The following is a 22,021-nucleotide window of genomic DNA, read 5'->3' on the forward strand; positions in this document are numbered from 1 at the left end:
CATATAACATAATCCCAGATGGTCCAGCAGGCAGTCCCAGCCGACATCTTCTCAGGGTGAATCCTGCAGCTGGCACTGGTGTATTCATGTGGGAGAAATCCATGTATCTGAAAGTTCCCCTCCCACCCCACCATGAACAGAGCCAAGCACTTAAAATTGTGAACYTCTATACAGCCTAGAAAGAGAATTCTAGCATTAATATACCACTTCCACCTCATTTTTCTGATATGAACATCTAATCAAAATAATTTTCTGACCTCAAGTTCAAAGCATCATGCCACATCTGGGACTGCCCAAACACACTCTCTTCCCAAAGGAAGGCATGGGACAAAGTTCTTGGATGCTTCTCTAGAAGATCTAGGCAACAYTGGGAATGCTGCAGATCTCAGATCATATAAAATGCACCACCTCAGTTTAGATGGATCCTTTCCCAATTCATCAGAACTACAYATGCCTGCAGATTCTCTCTGAACTGGTGCTCCCCAAAACTCTTCTAGTCCAAGAGTAAACCATCTGCTAGCTCCCTAGAAAAAGAGCAGTCTCAGTAGCTGTTTAGGAGAAGCTGATAAACTTCAACAAAGAATGTAATCCCACAGAGTGTCTCATGTTGGTGATTGCGTATCAGCCAGGACAAGCAGTTCCCAGACTTTTTWAAGGGATGCATCTGATTTCTGTCAGAGAAAAATCACATTAAGTCTTCACATCTCATTAATGCCTGTCAAAGTCAAGGTACTGAAATCCATACAGATGATTCATACTGTATTTGAAGAGCATCTCAGTGTATTTGCAGTGAGYACAAGAATTAGATCCACAGGCCAGGAAAGTTTCTGCCTTCATGAGTTCTTTTAGTGCCCAAGAACTGCTTTAATTTTCTTTCACATCACACTGGTTTTCTCTGACTGGTTTTACAACAGTAGTAGTAGTGGAAGAAGCGTCCAAAGCAAGCAGCTCAGCCTGTTCATGGATCCCCTTTATGACACAGTTTAATGCTGAGACTTTCTGGTACCTGGAACACTGTCTGGCTTCCTTAAACACAATGGGAACATGCATCTCTATTGAATCCCATCCASCTGGGGTAAAATCTGATATCCCAGAAAAAAAGAATGCTATTTTCACTCCTAAGATCAACAAGTTCATAGCCATGCCTGGTGYACACTTTTCTGCAGTGAGGGAAATGGATTCTCTATCCACCTGAGAAGTCCACGTTCTTGGACTCAACGAACAACCTCAGAGACAGAGATCCTTGATGAACTGACCACCAAATATTAACAAAATACATATTAAACCTCAGAATGAGGACTGAGTATTCCATTATGTAGTACATTTTTGCCYATCCTTTGAGCAAATTTCAGTATAMGGTGTGGGGATTTCAAARTGCCCATATTAAGGAGTAAATCACAGATGGGCTCATCAAATCACAGGCACAAGGATTTAAAGTTCTGTATCATCTGTGTATGTCAAATGAGAGACTGTTCTAGAGAGAGAGAAATGCAATTGATAAATTGCATTGCTTCAAAAAAAAAGGGATTTTATAGAAATTGTTTAAGGTTTACCTTTTCAGGTATTTTGAAAACTCCCTGAAATATCCAATTACATTGTGGCTGACAGAAGAAGAAGAAAAGGAGGGAAGAAAAAGACAGATAAGTACTCTGGAAACAGGATAGGTAATCATTCATGTTGTTTACAACTCTTCTGGCTCATTAAAGTCTCAAGACAGACTCTTGCTTTGTTATTAGAAAAAAAATCCTCTACTGTCCTAACATCTTTCCTCTACAATGTATGATGGAATCTAGAGTCACAAACKGCCAGGACTTCACAGGCAAAAGGCATGCCCTAAAGCAGAGCATTTCATGGCTCCCTGACACCCCACAGGCAGCCTTTTCCCCTAAAGCAAAGAATCTCACAATATCATTTTGTATAACATTCTTTACATATTCTGATTCACACTCCCAAAGCACATTTATTTCAGTCAAATTGTGCACATGTGGATTGTTGAGGGTTTTTAAGTTTTTCCTCAGCTTGATATTCTGCACTCTTCCTGAAGCTGGCCATTGTGATTAAAGACTCTGCTTTGTAATGAAAGCAAACCAAGTACTTCAGTGCTGAAAGAGAGCAAAAAGAAGCAGCCAAAACATGTGGTGATTGTTATTTTCTTTTCACAAGTGACAAAACAGCATATGCAGTTCAATACCCAGGATCAGTTAATTTTATCTGGAAAAGCAGCTTATGTAAGTTCACATTTGCTATGATTATAACCCCCATAACACTAATTTCCTATGTAAAGCCACTGTGGTGCCCACACAGATTATATTTTGGGAATGTGGGCACATGGCAACATAGTTCACTGGTTATCAGCCTTTGTTTTATTTTGCAATACATTCACGATTCTCTGTCCTTCCAAYGGCAAATACATCATGCTTGATTGGCAGTGCTGGGTATGAGACATTCCATGATTACCATGATTTTAAAGTGAGACAGCAAATGCACATTTGTGTTACTCTCCCTTTAATGTAGTACAAAGCTGGACACAACTCAGAAAGAAACACCTAAAATCCATTACCTATTTATGATCATGTACAAACGGGTATTTATCATGTTATAAGAGAACCATATGTTAAAGGGGAGGCCAGAGCCCAATAAATCTTTTTGGATGAAAACCCTTTTCAAAAAAAAGGAATAAAATAATTAACATTTGCTTTTGCCACTAGAAACATTCGCTCATGAATCTTCTGGGAAGAGAAAGGCATTTAACCTTTTTACATGCCATTCCCCCAGACATCTCTGACCCCTCTGCAAAACAGACAACAGAGACTCCCAACTCCATGCTGCTGATTAAACTCTTGTACAAAACATCTGGATGAAATTTTCTTGGCTGTTGATTTGAAAAGTATACAAGAAGCAGAACTAGAGAGCAGCCATAGTTCAGCTGAGTGACACCAAGATGATGCTATGCAAAAGCAGATTTTACCTTGAACACATCAACTCCTAAATATTGGCCTGTGACTGTGCAAGCAACCTCATTAGCAGAAGAAAAATAAATCTATCTTCTACTCTGCATGCCAGTGTAGAGAMGGCAAATGGGCTTTGAAAGAAACCCAGCTTGACAATCTTGTTTCTTTTAATAAAATAATAAAGGGCTTTAACAGTTTACCTGCCTAATACTTAACTTCAATTGACAGGTAAGAGCAAAAGCAGCCATGCCCTTAACTTCCAACAACCATTTCTTGGATTTGTGAAGGACTTCAGAACTTCTGTGGTTTCTGATMAACTCCCCAGCAAACTGGAGCTAATGCTTTCCTATTTACTGTCTTAGTGAATATACCCCCAGGCTTAAATTAGCAAAAGTGACCTGCAATTTTCATAACCTGACATTCAAATAAAAGATATCCTGGCACTCTGCTGCTTGAGCTAAAGAGCTGCTAAATGCAGCTCAGCAGATTGTTCCCTTTTGGAAATACAGACCCTGGAATTCTCAAAGTTTTCCGAATGTACAACAGGCCTAAAAGTGAAACATTTTCACYGTTGCTATTAACTAAGTAGCATCAGTGAAAAACCTGCAGGAACCAGGCCAACGTTACTCTTGAAGCTGCTGGGGAGAGAAGGGCAAAAGAAATAAAAGGAAGCAGCAGCAGAGAACAGCCTTGGAGTCTGACAAAGGTGCAGTAAACAGGAAAGCACAGGGAACTGTCTGCCTCCCARCTGCCAGGCTAGGAAAATTCCAGAAGGAACAGGCAGAGACCCTCTGGCCTTTTCCAGAAGCCAAGGCACAGAGTGCTTCAGATTTATYAGACTCAACTAGAATGACAAAATCAAAGCTTCAGCACTGCACAGGGCCAGCAACCAAATTTCCACTAGTTGTGGAAAATTTGATGGGGTATGGGAAAGGCTTTGACTTTTTATTTGGGACACTGCTGTAAAGAAATAGATTATCAGTATGTGTTTAAGATTGCTTGGTAAATATTTTTAAATCATAAAGAAATTAATACATAGAGACAAATCGGGTCTAAATGTTTTATCTCCAATCCAAACTTCACATTCTAAAGCACCCCTACTGCTTTTTGCTACAGCACTGTGATCTCAATAGACCTAAAGGAGGGGCACCTATTCAAATTAGTACTGCTACCACTTCCTCTCTAAATGAACTTATCCACAAACACCTCATTCTACAGAAYCCTTTAGGCTGGAAAAGACCTCTARGATCATCAARTACAACTGTTAACCTCGTGTTCACTGCTAAACCCTGTCCCTAAGTGCCACATCCATGTGTTATTAAAACACTTCCAGGGATGTTGATTCCACCACTTCCCTGGGCAACCTGTTCCAATGTGTGACCACCCCTCCAGTGAGGAAATTTTTCCTAGTATCTAGTCTAAACCTCCACTGGCAAAAACAGTCCTCAAAAGTTAGGAAAAAATCTGTCGGATAAAGAAATTTCAGCATGGGACAAGAATGCAGACCAGAAATACAATCACAGAGTGTAGCTGTAAGAAGTAAGTTTGAAGCTGTTCTTCTTCTATCAAAATAAATAAAATATTGCAAATTTTTTGTACCACATTATTCAGTAATACAACTGGAATGGTAATGAATGAATAAAACCAGAAGAGATTATCCCACATATAATCCAAAATTCATCAATAATAGTAGAAAAACGTTGCCATGTAGAACATCTACATGAGAGGGCCACACCACTTGTCCAGACAGGAGCTAATACTGATGTAGATTTAGGGCAGCCACCTGCCAGGCAAGCTATTGTAACTCAAGCGAGTTGAATTAATGGCCAAGAGAAATAATTTAAGACTACTGCATCAAGGGAAAATCTGCCATTTTGTTAAGAGCTTTTGACATAACCAGTGTATGCTTTTCAACTCCACCARACACCTTCCTATACACATTTGGTCTGCACCAAATAGGGAAGGTGTGATAATATTCTGAATCCAGCAATTTGTATGMAACCAACAAACAATTAAACTGAGCAGTAAAAAGCAGGTGATTGGAAAACATGGAACCAAGGCTTACAGTGTATCAAGAAATGTCCTTACACTTAAAAAATTATAATGCACTCCAAAATCCATTTGTTCAGGCAATCCATGTACAACAGAAGGCACTGTTATCCATATGAATCTATCAATTCTGCACAGCAAAAACCTGAGAAGTGCAACTCAATTRGATGCAGCCTGGCCCCTCCCGGTCATTCAGGTTCCTTGAGGACAAACGTTTCCTTTCAGTCCATCAAATTATAAAAACACCACAAGAATTTGTACATTACAGTAGCTGGTTAGAAAGAGCATTCTGGTGGGGGAAGCACACTGCTATTTTCCAGAACACCTTCAGCAGCATTAAATTAACCTCCCCTATCACTCAGAAGTCATGATGATTTCAAGAAAATGRTGAGACCCTTCTCATTGACCTTTGTAGCCGATCCTTCAGTTGCCACCGGGAGTACTTCCAGCAAAGTTAAATGCTGTGATCAGTCCTTTGTTATCAAATGTGTAGCCACTTTGTTGTTCTATTGTCTTAGTCTCTAGAATTCAAAGAAAAAGCATATGAAAAACAGTCTATAGAGAACACCTTTGTCAAAAGAATAGAGCTCAGCTAAGATTGCAAAGTTATTGAAAAAACGCCTAGCTGAATAAAAATTTCATTCCCTAAACACAGTGACAGGAATAAATTACACCCAGATCTTTTTCTAAAGGCATAAATGTGCACACCTCTACAACAGAGTTGAGAAATTAATCCTTTACAGAATCAGTCTATGTTACACTGTTCTGCATTCTTTTTGATTAAATCTGAATTCATTTTCCATGATGCAACCTTTCTATAATTCTAAAACCTCACACTGACTGCATAGGCAATGTGAGTGGTTAAAAATTTACAAAACTGTTAAACCACAGTAATAGATAGTAATCTTCATCAAATGCCTGGCTGACAAGTACATATTGTCTCAATTTATTCTTCATTTCAAATGTCAGATTGTACAAAACTAGTTCACACCCTGTTCAAACTGCAGCACAGGTCAATGAGAGGGCAATTAATTAAAAGCAACAGTAAACTTACTCTGAGTAACACACACTTCCAGGCATGGAATAATGTAATCATGATATCCTGCTCAGGCTTCCTGGAAAATGTTAATTAGCACAGAGGTTGTTGTTACAGATTAGTAGTAGTTCCAACATCTCTGCAAGGGCTGAAATGGGCCCAAGGAAGTGRCTCACCTGCAGCAGTTCTCCGATGCTCTGCTAATGTGTAAATCTCCTGTAGCTGTTTCTTCTGATCCTCACTCAGCGGCGCAGTCAGGGAATGGTACCAGGCTGCATCCCGGCTCTGCACCGCTGCCAGAACAGCAATGAAGGAAAAGGGATCATCATCTTATATGTTATATATCTTATAAGCTAATTTCAGAGTAACAAAATGAAATACATGGAATTTCTGGCTGGTTTCAAAACAGAATCTGCACTGCAAAACATGATTGGTATTCCTGTCAGCTTTCTTCGCACAGAATYCCCACTCTAACAGAGGCAATCCATTTTGGGCAACTTAATTACAACCTCTGCTTTCTGAAACAGAAAGTTAACCATGTGGCCATTATTCATGACAATGTGAATTGAATCTTCTCATTTAAAACTCACATGAAAACTAAAAGCAAAAGGATTAGTCAAACAGGAAAGGGAGAAAATAATTTCTCCATTAACATCTAGAAGGTGACAAATATTTCTCTATATAGGAGTCCCTCTAGTGACCAAGWCCCACTTATTTAGGCTGTGATTGAAAAATTCTGAGGGAAAATGTGAAGAGAATTCATCTCTGTCTGTATTTGCTACCATTTKTTTTTTGCAGCACCAGTAAGACAAAAAACCTCAGGACTAACATTTTCTAGTTTCAGTAATCTAAACAAATACTCATAACAAAGAACAAGGTTTTTCCCAATGATAACCATAAACATCTCCAAATGATTTCACCATGTTATCTTATTCTACCAACCAGCAAAAACATACTTAGAAGTGCTTGTGTAAAAAACTGGTATTCATCAACACCATTTTCAAGGTCAAGAGGTGTGCTGAAGCCTTCAAGAGCAGTCTCTTCCAATGCATCTTCATCCCAGTCATCATCATCRTCATCTTCATCCTCCTCCTCTCCACCTCCAGCACTGCCACCTCCTCCTCCACTCTGGTTCTCTTGCATTGCCTGGCTCACTTGATTTGTCTCATCCTCATCACTCGGTATCTCTTCTGCAAAAGTATTGATATGTTTTGCAAAAGAAAGTTTAAAATCTATAAGGAAACAATGACTTACAAATTAAAAACAATTAGTAAATCTAGGTTTTTGCTGGACACCCTTTCCCCAAAATCTTTAAAGTTTTGGAACAATGAAGCTGTTGAAACATTTCCTACATTCGAGATCAGATAAACTTTTGTTTCTACGCAGATCTGAGGAATGTGAAACTGCCACCGTTTTTCTTCTTTCATTTATGCAGTCATTGTGCAATTCTAGGATCCCAAAGTTTTGAGGAAATGTCTTCCATGAAGTGGGCCATCACTCTGCTTTTTAAATTGCAAACAAAAACTTGCATAGAATTCACAAATGAACATAAAACGATGAGAAAACCATCTGTAGACCAATTGTCTGCCTGCTATTCTTCAGTGTTCCCTTATTGAACAACTTTAACCAACACATTAAGTTGGTGTTCYCTTCCATTGTGCTTATGAAAAATGGCCTCCTGAATTAGATGCAACTACAACCTGCAATTCTAAATACTGCTCCTTCTTACTTAAGGAAAAATATTTACGACTTACAATCAAGATTTTTAAAAAACAACCCTTCAATTCCAAACCTGCAGCTCTTCCTGTGTTAACAGGTCAGAAAGAATAAAGATGACTAAATATGTAGCAAGCAGGGACTGAATCACAGGACAGAGATTTGAAAATTCCTGTGCTGTTTCCATACTGTATTCCTATGTATTGAGAAAAATTCTGTGATTCCATTACAGAACAACCATGTGTGAAATTCCAGTGGATTRCATAATCTGCTTACATCCAATCTGATTTTCAGACCTCAAAACATCTATCTTCTACTCCTTATCAAACAGATTTTCCTGCAATGCAGTGCATAATTCCCTCCCCACAATTCCCTCTGTAAGGCATTCTTCAATGTTTTTTCTCTCCTGGTAGACACAGAGGTTACAGGCCTGTCTGCTCAAGGAACCTCAGGCATCTCAAGCCTCACTTTGCAAACAACTCAGCATTTGGATGAAGAAGACCTGCCAGGATATTCTTCAAAATTCAACCAAGAAGGTCTTTCAAACAGTTGGGTACTATGAACAGCTTCTTTTCAGGAAGTAAAAAYACACCCAGTGGAGTCCTGTCAAACTCCTGCTGCCTTTGTGAGAAGACAGGGCATATTTACAATCCAGMAGAGTGGACCTGCAAGTTACTGTTAAACCAATACAACCCTTTCACAAAATGTTAGATGTTACACCTTGAAACATTTTGATTACACTTTGGGAGGAAAAACCAACTCGTAAGGCGGTATTTCAAGCACCCAGTAAGACGAGTTATTTTCAGCAGACTAATGAGTCTTAAAAATGAACTGCAATTTCTTACCCCCTTTAAATTAAATCCAGACAAAATCCACAATGTGAAAAGGGGAGATTTTACCATTATCTTCTACAAAGTGTTTTTCATCTTTAGCATGATCCTCATGTTCTGTGAGCTCTCGTGAGGCGCAAACTTGTTTTAAGCCCAAGAAGAGGAGGAGGATTGAAGGAACAATCTGGGCAGCCACAGCATCCACTGCAGGGGGTCGGTTCTGCAATTCCATTAGGATGCTCAGTCCTATTATACACATCTTTCTGTCATGGAGTCTGAAAGAAGACACAATTGTTAGAACACAGATTTTCACTGCAAGGATATATAGAGAACATTAAAATCCTGGTGCTTGGACATGGCAGAAGACAATGGTTTAGAGGTAATGTTCAAAGTCTATATTCAAAACTCCTACACAAAGTTTTTTTTTTTTTTGTTCTGAATGCAAGTTTCCCACTGGAAAGTACTCATCCAATAACAACTACACATCTTTCAAGCACTGGTCAAATTCCTGGAGCAACTTTTTCTGATTACCAAAATTTGTAATGCTAAATAAATACTGCTKCATAATTATGTATAATATCTTGTCTTTAATAAAGCATTTGATACAGATTATAATTATTAAATAGGATGGAAAATTAATTTGCTGTGGCTTTGATAGCAGCACTGTTTCAGGGATGGAAAYTGGCAAAAAGACTATTAGTGAAGAGTAACGATAAGCAGGAATGCATTGAATCACAGGGTGCATTTATGGAGTGCCCCAGGGATAGCTGGAGTTRAATTATTAGAAGTCCATCAGCATGCTAACTTGAGACACATTGCTAACTTGCTTTCAYATTGCTGGTGAAAGCAGGGAAATAATTCCACCATATTGAGAATAACTGGCATGTACTCAAACAGGAAACCTGCAAACGAGTAGAACTCCAGTAAAACAAATAAACTGCAGATAACTGAAGCAAAAGAAATTAATTCAATTAGCGGCAGAAAGATTTTTATGTGACCATAGTAAGGAATCTAGGTAAGAACCTATGCTCTTAAATGTAAGATTTGATTTTCACTTCCAGAAACAGAAATTTCTGCAAACAAGATGGAAGAAAATCTCTAACTACCTCTGAAGATACTCTTTGGTTCTCCTTTACTGGAAACATCAAAAGTATTCAACTTGGAGCTAACATTACAGTATTCTGCTGTTAGAGGCCTGAGAGGAGCTAGCYTTGTTTGAACTATTCAATTGGATTCTGACAGGTTCTGTGCAAGCCTTCTGCAGGACAAGTAGCACTAGCAATACCTAGAGAAAACAAGCAAACTTCACCAGTTGGCAGAAAATGGCCATCCTCTAAACTCTTGGTCCATTACTGAATCAGTTTTACATTGGAATGAAGAGAACACAAGTTGAGAGAGAAGAAGTAAGATGGGCTGCAATAAAGCTAACAGGGGCAACCAGCTCAATCCACTACTTCAAAAATTGCTATAGAAATACAACTTTTAAGTGCTTATCACTTCATTACCAAAGATCCTATATAACATACTACTGAACTATTATATTCTTTAAGTAACACAAAATGTTCCTGTATTACATCTTTCTAAACTTCACTTGTGCTGGAGATCCTGAGGGATTTTGTGACACCTCCCACATTGCTAGGATTTACTGGAGTGATTCATTCTCAAGAGCAGCTGACAACAAAAATAAATTATATATGACCATGCAGAACATTATGATCACAGCAGATCTTACAAGAAAAACAAAGTCAACCAGCATATCAAATGACATATTTTGTCATATTTGGGTTTGGCCACTTYGTTACATGTTGAAAAATGCGCCAAAGTGCAAGGAGGCGAAAAGCGCTCCTGTAGCCACAATCCTTTCTTTTCAGATGGAATGRGGCACAAAAGAGGGCATACAAGCCAACCAGGGAGACTGAGATAGAGCAACAGGGTCTGCTGTCATGAAAAAAAACATAAATCCCTTACTCCTGAGCTGAAATGACTTACTCCTGCATGTTGAAAACAAGCCATGTGCTCTCCTGCCGATACTCTGCAGGCCAAAAGCCAAGCTAAAGACAATGCTACTTATAAATGAAGCATGGCTTTTACTTGGAGAGTTGTCCTTAGTGCAAGTACAAAAGGCAAAAACTTTCTCTACCTCCTCTTTTGCCAGCACTGTCATCCAAGTGTGACCAAAGMTCTGTAATCTGTGCACAAGATTTCTATCCTGCATCTACACTCTGGGAAGCCATGAAATTTCTTCAAGACCCAAACATACAAAAAAGTAATTTCAGTCACATGCAGCAGCATAGCTAATGACTCTGAGCACTGTTTTTATTAYACATTTGAAAAGTTACCATTGCACAATGCCAATTGCAAAATGCAACARTAAAATGTAAAAAGATTTTTGTAATTAAGGCTTAGCTTCATACTAAATTATCTTTTTGGGACAGCAAATCAAAATACAATGAAGCCCTGCTGTTTGAAAGGGAGTCATGATTGGGAAGCAGCCCAAGTGACCAAAACCCACAGTWTTTGTCACGCTCCACTTTAAAGCTGCTAAACAGAGAAGTTGCAAGAAGGAACACACGTCTTCAGAATATGCATGTTATTAGAAGGCCCTGCAGGACAGCAGAAATTCAGGCATCAGGCCATCTTTAGTGAACCTGTGCCAGAAGGAGAATTTTCTTTCACCTGCCAGCGAAGACAAACAGCAGCAAAAGCATGTGCCTTGCCTGAAGTTCAGTATTCCTTTATGTCCCAGCTGTATCAAATACCCACAGAACCAAACAAGCAAAAGAGAGTTTAATATATTTTCATAATGGCAAAGAATGGCTTCAGGACCATTCTTYTGCTATTCAAAGGCTCATTATTTCAGCACCCTTCCTTCTGCTCAAGGGAGCCTGGATATGATTCTCCTTAGTAATTTGTGCTTTGAGATCTGTACTTATTTGCTCAGAAGCACACAATAGCCCTCCCTAACAAYCAGGGACTCTGCTTATTCCTCAGTGGTTTATCAAGCCTGGAGTGTTAAACACACAACACACAGCAYTGCAATGCACGACTCCAAGCCAAGTCTATTTTTAACAAGCTGTGTGAGGTCTGCATAATCTGCAGGACCTCTTGTGGCTAACACACCTCCTTCTAATACAGCACAAAGGATTTGAAAACCTTTTGTATTTTAAACCAAGCTGAAAACATTTCRGAGAAAAATCACTAAGCCTTTTCTTTTACTCGTTTGCTGTCTCCTTTATGTAAGAATCAAATTTCTTTCTATTACATCAATCCAGTTCCTGRACAAACAGCAAATAATTAGCCATTTCCTTCTAGCTGCGAAGTTGGAACCAACATAAGACTGGGTTTTTACATACAACTCTGAGAAACCTAGGATTTTTAACTGTTTAAACTCCTATCAAATATTTAACCCTATTCAGCTTCTAAAAAACTGAGTGTTCTAAAAACAGTTACTGAGGGTTTTCTTTGAGGCAAGTTAGATTTTCCTTTCACCCTAGCTACCACAGAAGAATTTTTAGTATGACAATAAGAATAAGCCATGCAGAATTCTCACCCAAACCACAGCTGTCAGGGAAAACACAGAAAGCAGTAGAGAACAAATGTTTCTGCAAAAGGCTTTTCAGTGTGAAGTTATTGTAGAAAACTTCCAGAAACAAATGCAGTATCCTGTAACATGTGGGCACATACATAATATCCAATGGCCACAGACATGTAATATCCACCACAACATACTGAATTTATGCACAGCCTTAACAGGAGTTCTGAGTGCTCCTTGCCTAACTAATTTTTAATATACCAAATTGTTTAAAATTTTTCAATAGTTTCCACAGTTTTAACAACATGGAAGAACAGTTATTTATCTTACCATAACTGCTTTTCCCCTCCATTTTTGCTGTGGATTCCATCTCAGGTGTTCCCATGCACTGCTCAGGAAACACTGCATTCTTTTAGTAAACACCACTGGCTCCAGCCCAAGCAYGGGCAGCCATGCACAACCCTACTGCTCGCAGAGCAGGATCTATGGGGACTAAGACTTCACAGGAATAGAAAAATGACATAGAATCATGTAATGTTTTGAGTTGGAAGGAACTTTAAAGGTCATCTTGTTCCAAGCCCTCTGCCATGGGCAGGGATCTTCTCTAGACCAGGCTGCTCAAAATCCCATCCAGCCTGGCCTTGAACACTTCAAGGGATGKGGTGTYCACACAGAAGAGTGTGAGATTTATGTGGAAAAAGCATCTTGAAGAACCACTATTATCATCAAGTCCCGGATTTCCAGCATGGCTGACAAAGAAATGAGAGCAAGATTCATCTGGTCCTTCACATCTGGAGGTGGATCTAATTTCATCTTGTCCAGTTTCTCTAGGATCTGTGAGTTTTCCAAATGATTCAAATTTGGGCTGAAAAYTGCCTCTCAATGGAAAGTAATCTAAGTTAAACCAAAGTAGCAAATGACAGCTGATGAGAAAAAAGGCTGTAGAAATCAGGGTGCTCACTGCTCTTGGACAAAGACATGAACTTGGCAGTGGTGGACGAAGAAAAGGATTCAAGAATGCCAGATTTTGTTTGCATTTCTGTCTTTTCCTGTTCAGTTACACCTCTGAATATGTGGCTCCTGTTCAGATGATACCCTTAACACCCTTAAGAAAACAAATGATCTCCTAGAAGCAGTGCTATCCTGAGGGAAAGAGAGGAAGTCCCTTTCAGCACATCACAGTGCCTCAYCAGCAGTATTGTAGCAAAAGGTCTACCCTACACCTGGACGCCACATTCTGAGGAGACAGCACAGAAGGAAGAGTGACTTTTAGATTTAAGCAATAAAACAGATAATTATTTCACTGCTGSTAGCAGCAGATCAAAGAGAGATTTTTAATCTGCTGCCATCCAWGTGAAGTCTGGGCAGAATAACAGGCATGACAATTGCATGTTTAACTTTTCATTTTCAAGGGCTTTGCCAACTTTTGTCTCAGCTCCAAATACAAGTTTATTACAACAGTAGTTTCAGTAGCTGATGCTTTCTGAAAAGCAACACAGAAGAACTGAAAACTAAGCTGTAGCTCACAGTTCTACTTGAGATTGTAGCCTAGTCAGACCCTCAACATTTTTCCCCTCTGAATCTGACTAGTTTCTCATTGAATGTTCCAGGATGAACTGTTTCAGGCTATAAATCTCTTTCATATTTTATTTCTTTTAAAAATGGAATGACAAGTTTACCATCTGTAGGGAATATCTTCTTTCCTACCATCTCTGTATGCATTCAGCATATGATATGTAGCAGAAAAAAAAAATCAAAGCACAAAGAGATAAGGCTCAAGAACTTTGATTCGGCCATAGAAAGAAATTGGTTTGTGGAAATCCTAAAATGGCTCCTTTCTAAAGTTGGTAGGTATAAAAATAATGTAGCAATTAACAATAATATTACCACAAAGTATGGAAGAAGCAACTTCAGGAAGACATGGCCTAAGCCTATCTGTACACCTGCAGTCAGATGTCAGCCTCCAATAACAAAACAGAACTCAAGCAGGAAGATGAGAGGTAGTGTAGTTGTTAACTACATCCAACTGCCTGCTCTGCCCTTAAGTGGATTTGAATCTCACAGTCAAACACCACATCTCAGCTGAGAGGCAAGCACTGGACTTCACCTCTGCTCAGCATCAAGCACATGCTTTGCTAGGTGATGACAAGCTTTGTTCCCCTTCATTAACTTTACAAATGTTCACCTCCTGCCTGAGTGCACATCAGGGCAGCACWAACACATTCAGGGGAGGTCAAAGTGACATTTAAGTTCGGGAATATGGCTGCTAAGCAGTCAATGGCACGATGATAAATACACAAGTTGATTGTAAAAATCAATTTAAAGTCAGAGTGTGGGATTCACTGGATAGAGTACGTTTTTTAAAATTAAATGGAGCAGTTAAAAATAACTTACAAAAGGAAGAACAAAAAGTATGTATACAATGTTTCAGATAAAAGGTTAACATGTTGAAACCTGCTGGTCAGCTCTAAGCATTGTCAAAAAGTCAATACTTGCCCAAAAAAACAGTCTGTGTCATTCATCCACTGGTTTATGAACTGTGCAGTGATGGGCTCAGGATTGTGTGGAAATCKGATGTTCTCCAAGGTGTGCAAAAGTAGGTCAGGATTGTAGTAGAGTGCAGCTATGGCAACTTGAAGACACATGGTACGAAGCTCACTTGTTTTAACTCCTCGTGTCAAGCGCTCCAGAACAGCCTCCACAAAGAGGGGAATACACTGGGCATATAAACAAAAAAAAAAAAAAAATTAGTCATTAGACATGTTGCCACATTATATAAAATGTTACAATACTTTTATCAGAATTATGACCTTAATTATCTGAAGTGAAGGTATAGAACCTAGGAACACCTGCTATTCACTTTCTAGCCCCCGATCATATGCTTATAAATCTTGCCCAAAACAGCTCTTCCCTGAGCTAAAAATTGCAATGTTATTCTGAGCACACAGCAGAATATTTGGGGCCATTTGGTGGAATTTGTTCTAGCATGCATAAAACCTTGGAAAAAAACTCAAGGACATTGTCATCGTCAAAGAAAGATATCAAACAATTTCAAAACTAACACGCATTATGTATTAAATTACCTAAATCTGTAACATCAGTTTTTCCTAATAAATGTAAAATTATGTTAAATTTATTATGAAAGTTTGATATGAGTGTGTTTATTCAGATAAAGGCAAGTATGCACAGATTTCTAAACAATGAAATAAACATCTTCTAAACATACATATTTCAATGTGCAGATTTATACTTGACAAAACTTTGGGGAGAATAAACTAAAAGTTTTAGGTTTTGAGTTTCGGTTCAGTGTGCAACCATTTTAATTCACAGGGCTGTAGAGCTCAATTAAGCCTTCCACCACATTCTTCTTTCAATGCAAATGAATTGAATTCACTTTAAACTCTTCCAGATTTTGTTCAAAAATAAAATCYTTCAGGAAACATTTTTATCTTCAATTACTTCAGATTAACAGTAGTAACGTCATATTGGTTTCAGTCAAATTAACTGGAAATTCATCACAGAAGTCCATAGATTGCACTGTGACAACACCAAATATGGCATGTCAAGGTAATTTAGGCTAATTACATGAGCCCAGAATTTGGCCCTTAATAGGAAAAAGACTACTTTCTGTTCTAAGAAACTCTGGAAAATTGTGATTATGTTYTTCCCTGCAATCACAATCCAGTCATGGTAAAGAACCTGCATTTCCAAATGCACTAAGTAATTCGAAACATTTAAAAGCTCCTATATCTTGGAGAAACAACAGTCATTGGATATGTACAGTTAACCTCACAGCCACAATAGTTTCAACTGTGTGTTTGGCATCAAAAGGGAAATTCTACTAAGAAAAAACAAAGAACAATCCTGCACAGCATATCCTTATTATTTAGTCTATATGCATTTTGTGGTCATGCCCTTCAATATCGTGTCTCAAAAACAAAACCATCCAACCTTACAAACTCTCTTGAGCTCATTTAYTTCTGTCTTTCTCCCCACTTTGCATTTCCCTCAAATACTCTAATTCCAACTGTTTCTCTCAGGAATCAAGAATCATTAGAAAGCAATAAAAGAGAAAACCTGTCCAAKATATCTCACCTGGTCAATACCCCGTCCTTTGCACTGAAGAACAATCACTTCTAGGAGTTTGGCTGCATGGCACTCTGCATCTTCTCCTGCATCTCCTGTCAGTACCTAACAACCAGAATTTAATTCATCAGTAGTCACCAACRACACTGAAAGCAAGTGCTCCTGTATCTGCCTATATCCAAAAAACTCTATATAGCACACACATTATCTATTCATGCCAAATTTTGTGAGGAATTAAGACACAGAATTAAGAGGAATTAGTCTATCTCTACAGGACATAAATAAGGATAAGTGGCTAGAGGTGAATTTTAAAATTCTGTAGTTCTTAAAGAAAGTTATATTCTTTTTATGTCCTCGCTTTCCCTTCTTTAGAAAGAAATATCACTTATAAGAATCACTGATGTTTTCCACRTTCTGTTTCCATTTTTTCACCTTAATTGTAATAGTAACTAGCAGATRAAGAGCCTGGCAAAGTGAAGTGCTATGTCTAAGATAGTTTCTGATTAAGACTTTTTAAATCATTCTGTGTGTAGGCACACACACATGAAACMGAGTGGCTCGTCTCAGTACATTCCAACCCCATGGTTACTGTCAATCAAACCTGACAAAGAAGCAAAATGCTCACATTCAAATATATTAAGTTTCTTAAAAATAAGCAGGTAGCTAGATGCCTAACACTCTAAAGACCCAAATCTGAGGAGGACTGCAGCATGATCTCATATTTTATTATACATGAGAGACTCAGMATAAAAGAGAAACAAGATAAATGTAGGAAGAACTTCAAATGAGTTTGCACCTTAGCTGACAACCAGAGAGTCCAGCTCCAAGGTACACAACCCAAGGAAATCAGGCTTCATTAATTCCTCTACCTACCAAAATAGCTCTCCATAGAAGAGCGTCAAGACGAACAGCACCTTTCTCCCACACAGATTTTTGCATGTAATTTTTTTAAAGCATGTCACTTAAAAAGTGTGAAGCTGCTGCGTGTGCTCAAAACTGAGTTGAGACCAAACTTCACTTAGTTCTGAAATGCCTGGCCACCACCTGGCATGTTCAGGTCATTCTGTTCTTCTGATTGTTATGTATCAGTGATAACCACAACAGTAAGAATCAGAAGCCTTACCTTTTTACACATAGAGTAAATGATTTCTAAATGCTTTGGGTTAGACAGTAAAGTATCGGTGTCAATGGTCACATAATTATGCAAGAGAGGCATCATATCTGCAGAACAGGGAGTACAAAAGAGAAAACATTTATAAAAAGTGCTAACCAGAGAGGATGCAGTCCTAGAGGRGAATTTAATAGCTTAGATTCTTGAATATGGTAGGAAATTCAAACCCTGCAAAAGGCTTTTCTGAAAGAATTCTTCATAAAATGGACTACAGAACTAGAATTAATTTGCAGTTTCACATTACCTTCAAATATTTCAGCTTTCTTTGAGTTCAGGACCCCTACAACAAGTGATCACACTGACAGATTTGAACATGCTTCTCCTACTTAAGTATGCTCCTGCTRCACTCCCACACTAAACAGACGGTCAGGGCATGACTCAAATACATGATCATATCAAACCAAGACACTAAATGGAGGCAACCCTTATTAAGAATGTGGAGTTTAGAGATGAATTCTCAAACAGTGAAAACATCAATAGAACAGAAGTGATCGTACCTGCAAAATATTCAAAGCAATCCTGCTGGAAAACCTCGTACAGAACACCTAAAAGCTGCCACATCTGAGGTGAAATCATCTGGCATGTTAAGCTGAAGGCCAAGGATAAAATTTCTTCATAAAACTCTGTAAAAGACAAACAATTTGAAGCATGGTGCTTTACAAAATAAATTTAACTTGCAAATACCTTGAAATCTGAAACCAAGTGCTGAGTCATATARCAACTAGAAGACAGCAACTAGAAATTAAATCACACATAGCAAAAACCCCAAATTTTAAAAGGCTCTTTCAGACAGGTCTTATGCTGGCTGTAGTTACAATAATATGCATGGTTTTCCACTATAAATACACACCAAAAAAATGTATCAGCAGCACATTAAAGACAATGCTTCTAGCCAATTTAGTGAAAAATACATTATTTTCMTAGCCTTTGTTTTTTTCTGAAAGGCCTTATCACAAGACTTTAACTTTTGGTGCAGGGTACTGATAYAGCAGTAATTTAATTGCAGAACATGTCTGTAAGAGACTAATGTAATTGTAGATATTGTCCTTTAGCACAATTAGCCAGAATTATAATCAGAACAGCATCTTCTGCTTTTGACCTCCAAAACACAATAGCTAATCTGACTAATGTACAAGGGTAGATGAGGAGAAACATATCACAATGGAAAAGTAATGACTTTTTTTCTTTAAAGGAACACACACAGAAATCGATTAAATTCTGTTCTGGAAGATAACAATAATTAATTTACATGTTTTTGCATCAAAAATTACTCTTTTTTTCTAAAAATTATYTCTAAAGCATACCTATAACATGTTTCTGCAAAACAAGGCCAATGATCTGTAAACAAATGCTCTCAAGCTGTTGAGTGATCTGAAATAAAATCATTAAACAGTTTATTAAAAAAAATCAGAAACACAGAAACCAAATAAATCTATTTCACTAATTCAGTTTGAGAAGTTTTTCAAAAGAAAAAGGCGTTTTTTTCCATTTTTTAAATGCTCCATTAACAATCACAATATTATGAAATAAGGTCTCCCTGATGCAAAAAGAAATCTCTTTACCCTAAATATGTGATATGCAGACATACACTGCACCACAACTGGGAGACCAGTTCCTAGGAATTCTACCCAAGAAATTGCTGRGAAAATTACAGATATGGATCATCACTGTAAAAAATGAGCCTTATGCAAAATATTTCTTCTTAAATTCTACTTTAAAACTCAGTCATACAACTAGCCACTGTGATGAGAATTAACTCTACCCCAGCCAAAACCAGCACATTCCAATGAAGTGTTAACCCAAAGAAAGGCTAAGAATTTTACCCTGGGACAAATTCTCTTGAAATTGAAAGCTAAATGATTAATAAATCACAAAAGTAAACTGGGCTTTCAATTCAAATCTGTCAGAGATGGCTTGGAACCATCCGGGTGTAGCAAATATATGCTCATGCAAGTGATGCAACATACACAGAAGTGCTTGCTGTCAYGAATGAAAGGATAAAATTACGAAGGAAAACCTCACCTCCTTGTGATCTTCCACAACTGTCAGGATCGTGTCAATTGTGTGCAAGATGCCCATGGCCATAACCGTTTTGTCCTCTACTTCCTCATATTCCTCACTCTGAAGTACTTTACCAAATATTTCAGCCTGTGAACAAAACCAATTAATTTGACATTCAAGAGCAAACCAATGTTTCTAATTTGTCATTCAAAACCAAGGTAGTTAATGCAACAGCAGCAATGCCTTATCTGTAAGAGCTGTCAGCACTGAAAAATATGCTTGCTACTCTTAAAAGGGGAACATAGAGTATTAAATCTCCTCCTTTTTTGAGAAGTCTGAACATGTTAAGTCATTTGAAATGCTAAATAGTTAGAGCTTGGCTCATACAACCAGTGACAAAAATCAGTATCTTTGAAAAATCTATCGATTTTAAAGATGGTTCATACAGAAAAAAACCCTAAATACTGTGAATACTATAGTGGGCCCTTATAAAGGTTTCTTTAAACCATATGCACTTCAAASAGAGCTCATTAAATGTTTATCAAGCTAGGCATGTGCTTCTGACTGTACTGTTATTTTATTATTTCWCTTACCAGGTGCTGAGTCATGTCCACAGCGATAGTAGCGACTTCCTGGCTGTATTCATAGATCATTTTCTGGATTACATTGGTAAGATCATCATTTTCTGTCTCTCTGACAATGTGCAGGAGCTCCTGCATCACTGGCCTTACATAAGGCTTCACATATTCCTTGGCTAAAAAATTGATAGAAACCAGGTGAAATGAACTATGCATAAACACAAATATACAGGATCTCCATACTGCCAGACAGCTGACTACTCTTGAACAAAATAATTTTTTTAAAATTTGAATTWGCTGAAGAAATAAAAAAGCCAAAAAACATAGCCAAGGCAATTTTACAGTCCGTAATTAGAAGACAGAGTGTATAAATTGTGTAATATTGAAATGCCATCTACTGCTAAAATCCAGTTTTGAGGGAATTCTTGCTTTCATATATAAGCAGCAGTCATTCTGGAACATACACACTATTTAACTTCACTAAAGAAAAACCAAGGCAGGTGGTATTTACTTTATTAAAGCAAACATGCTGATTCTAACTTCTTTTGTGCCATGAAAACTTGTAGGCAGAAYTCTGGGATGTATACAGTGACTAATGAGCAAGTGAAGCTGCTTAAACATGATGAAATATTCTGAAATCTGTTTCTTTAAAAGGCAGAAATGTTTAGACAAATCTGCACCAACCTCCTTGTCTCTACAAAAAAATCAATAGATCAGTGTAACCAGCTGATGAATCAGTGTCACATACCTTGCTCTTGGTTGCTTATTAAGGTCTGAAGGGCTATGGCTGCTTCTACTTTGACAGGCATTTCCTTATCATCAATCAAGCTCTTCTTTGTCAGCTCTACTGCATTCCTCAAGTTTAGCTCATTGTGAAATTTCAAAGCACTGAATGAATGMAGTACCCAACAGGACTGCAAAGCAAAAAGAGAAGCAAGTTAGGGACTAGAGCAATTTTAAGCATTTTTAACTGATTCAAAACCAATGCCAACTATCTCCCTGTTTGGATGCATTGCTTCCCCCCCAACTTAATTAGGGTGTATTCATACATTAAATGTAAAACAGGTTTTGCACTCAAGCAGTTCTTTATTATCCTTTCCCAAATTCCAATAAATTCAGTATGCACATAATTGGCATTCACAGCTTTGGTCCTTCTGGGGGAAATAAAATCAGAAAAAAAAGACAAAAACTGTTTGTCTATGACTGATATTGGTACTTGGGGATTTTCTTCAAGSAGCACTCAAACTGACATTACCCACTTGCGAAAATTCTGCCTATTCTTCACAGCCATACAACTACTCTAGTTATTGAGATCTGCTACTGAAAAATGGCCACAATCACTGCTCAGATTCTCAGGTTTGATTGAAAAGGTAAACAATAATACAAGATAGACCTTCCATCAGTTCTTTTCACTGAAAAAGCATTTTTTAAATCAAAACAGTAAAAAAAGAAGAGTGTCATTTTAGATTTTACTATGTATTTACTTTATTTTCTTCATTAACATTCAGAATGAAATCAAAATGCAAAGGAAGGAACCATGGCAAATACAGGAATTGATGTAACAGGTGAACTTACTCGAGCTCTGAGGTACCCCAGGTTTGACATGAACAAGGGAAACACATGATTCTGTAACATCAGCTCCATTTGATCCTTGAAGACACTCTTCTGTTGGAGTAAGGAAAAATTCATTTTAGAGACCATTCATTTTTCATAATTTTTTCTAGTCCTTCAAATACCAACCATTGGAAATATAATTATTTGTCTATACAATAAAGGTGTCTTCTCAGAAAGAGAACTGGATCCCTTACCTTGAAAAGAACAAACTCAAAAGCAAAGCAAGTTCAAAGCCAGGTAAGTCAAAGAACTGTACATATAATATTCAACTCTACATTATTCATTATACTATTGTAAACTGGAATTTTCATTTTATTTAAGACAATTGATTCTAGCTGATTTTTCTTAAAMACTAACTAGGATAATAACCTAGTACTTCCATTCTTCCTCCAAAGGAGTACATACGTACCTGAAGATAAATATGAACTTGGTACGAAACAGACCTGAGTTTCAAATG

General features: G+C 37.8%; 1 protein-coding gene across 2 annotated transcripts in view; it reads right to left on the reverse strand.

Moving 5' to 3' along the window:
* Positions 1-2,488: 2,488 nt before the first annotated feature.
* The window catches only part of IPO8 (importin 8), a 43,197-nt gene continuing 23,664 nt past the window's right edge, over positions 2,489-22,021 (reverse strand). The window contains exons 13-26 of one of the 2 annotated variants that reach the window (XM_057390099.1): positions 21,526-21,615; positions 20,699-20,864; positions 19,966-20,126; positions 19,394-19,519; positions 18,676-18,742; positions 17,869-17,994; positions 17,324-17,421; positions 16,210-16,305; positions 14,611-14,831; positions 8,652-8,857; positions 6,993-7,226; positions 6,213-6,329; positions 6,055-6,115; positions 5,457-5,521 (exon numbers count right to left, since the gene is read on the reverse strand). In XM_057390099.1, coding sequence (XP_057246082.1) covers positions 6,093-6,115; positions 6,213-6,329; positions 6,993-7,226; positions 8,652-8,857; positions 14,611-14,831; positions 16,210-16,305; positions 17,324-17,421; positions 17,869-17,994; positions 18,676-18,742; positions 19,394-19,519; positions 19,966-20,126; positions 20,699-20,864; positions 21,526-21,615 — 1,731 coding nt within the window. In that variant the 3' untranslated portion in view covers positions 5,457-5,521; positions 6,055-6,092. Of the gene's footprint in view, positions 5,522-6,054; positions 6,116-6,212; positions 6,330-6,992; positions 7,227-8,651; positions 8,858-14,610; positions 14,832-16,209; positions 16,306-17,323; positions 17,422-17,868; positions 17,995-18,675; positions 18,743-19,393; positions 19,520-19,965; positions 20,127-20,698; positions 20,865-21,525; positions 21,616-22,021 lie in introns of both variants that reach the window. The other variant, XM_057390098.1, reaches the window with a different exon arrangement.

Source organism: Malurus melanocephalus, unplaced genomic scaffold, assembly GCF_030028575.1.
Source record: "Malurus melanocephalus ecotype Western Australia unplaced genomic scaffold, MMel_1.1 scaffold_22, whole genome shotgun sequence".
NCBI classification, from domain to species: Eukaryota; Metazoa; Chordata; class Aves; order Passeriformes; family Maluridae; genus Malurus; species Malurus melanocephalus.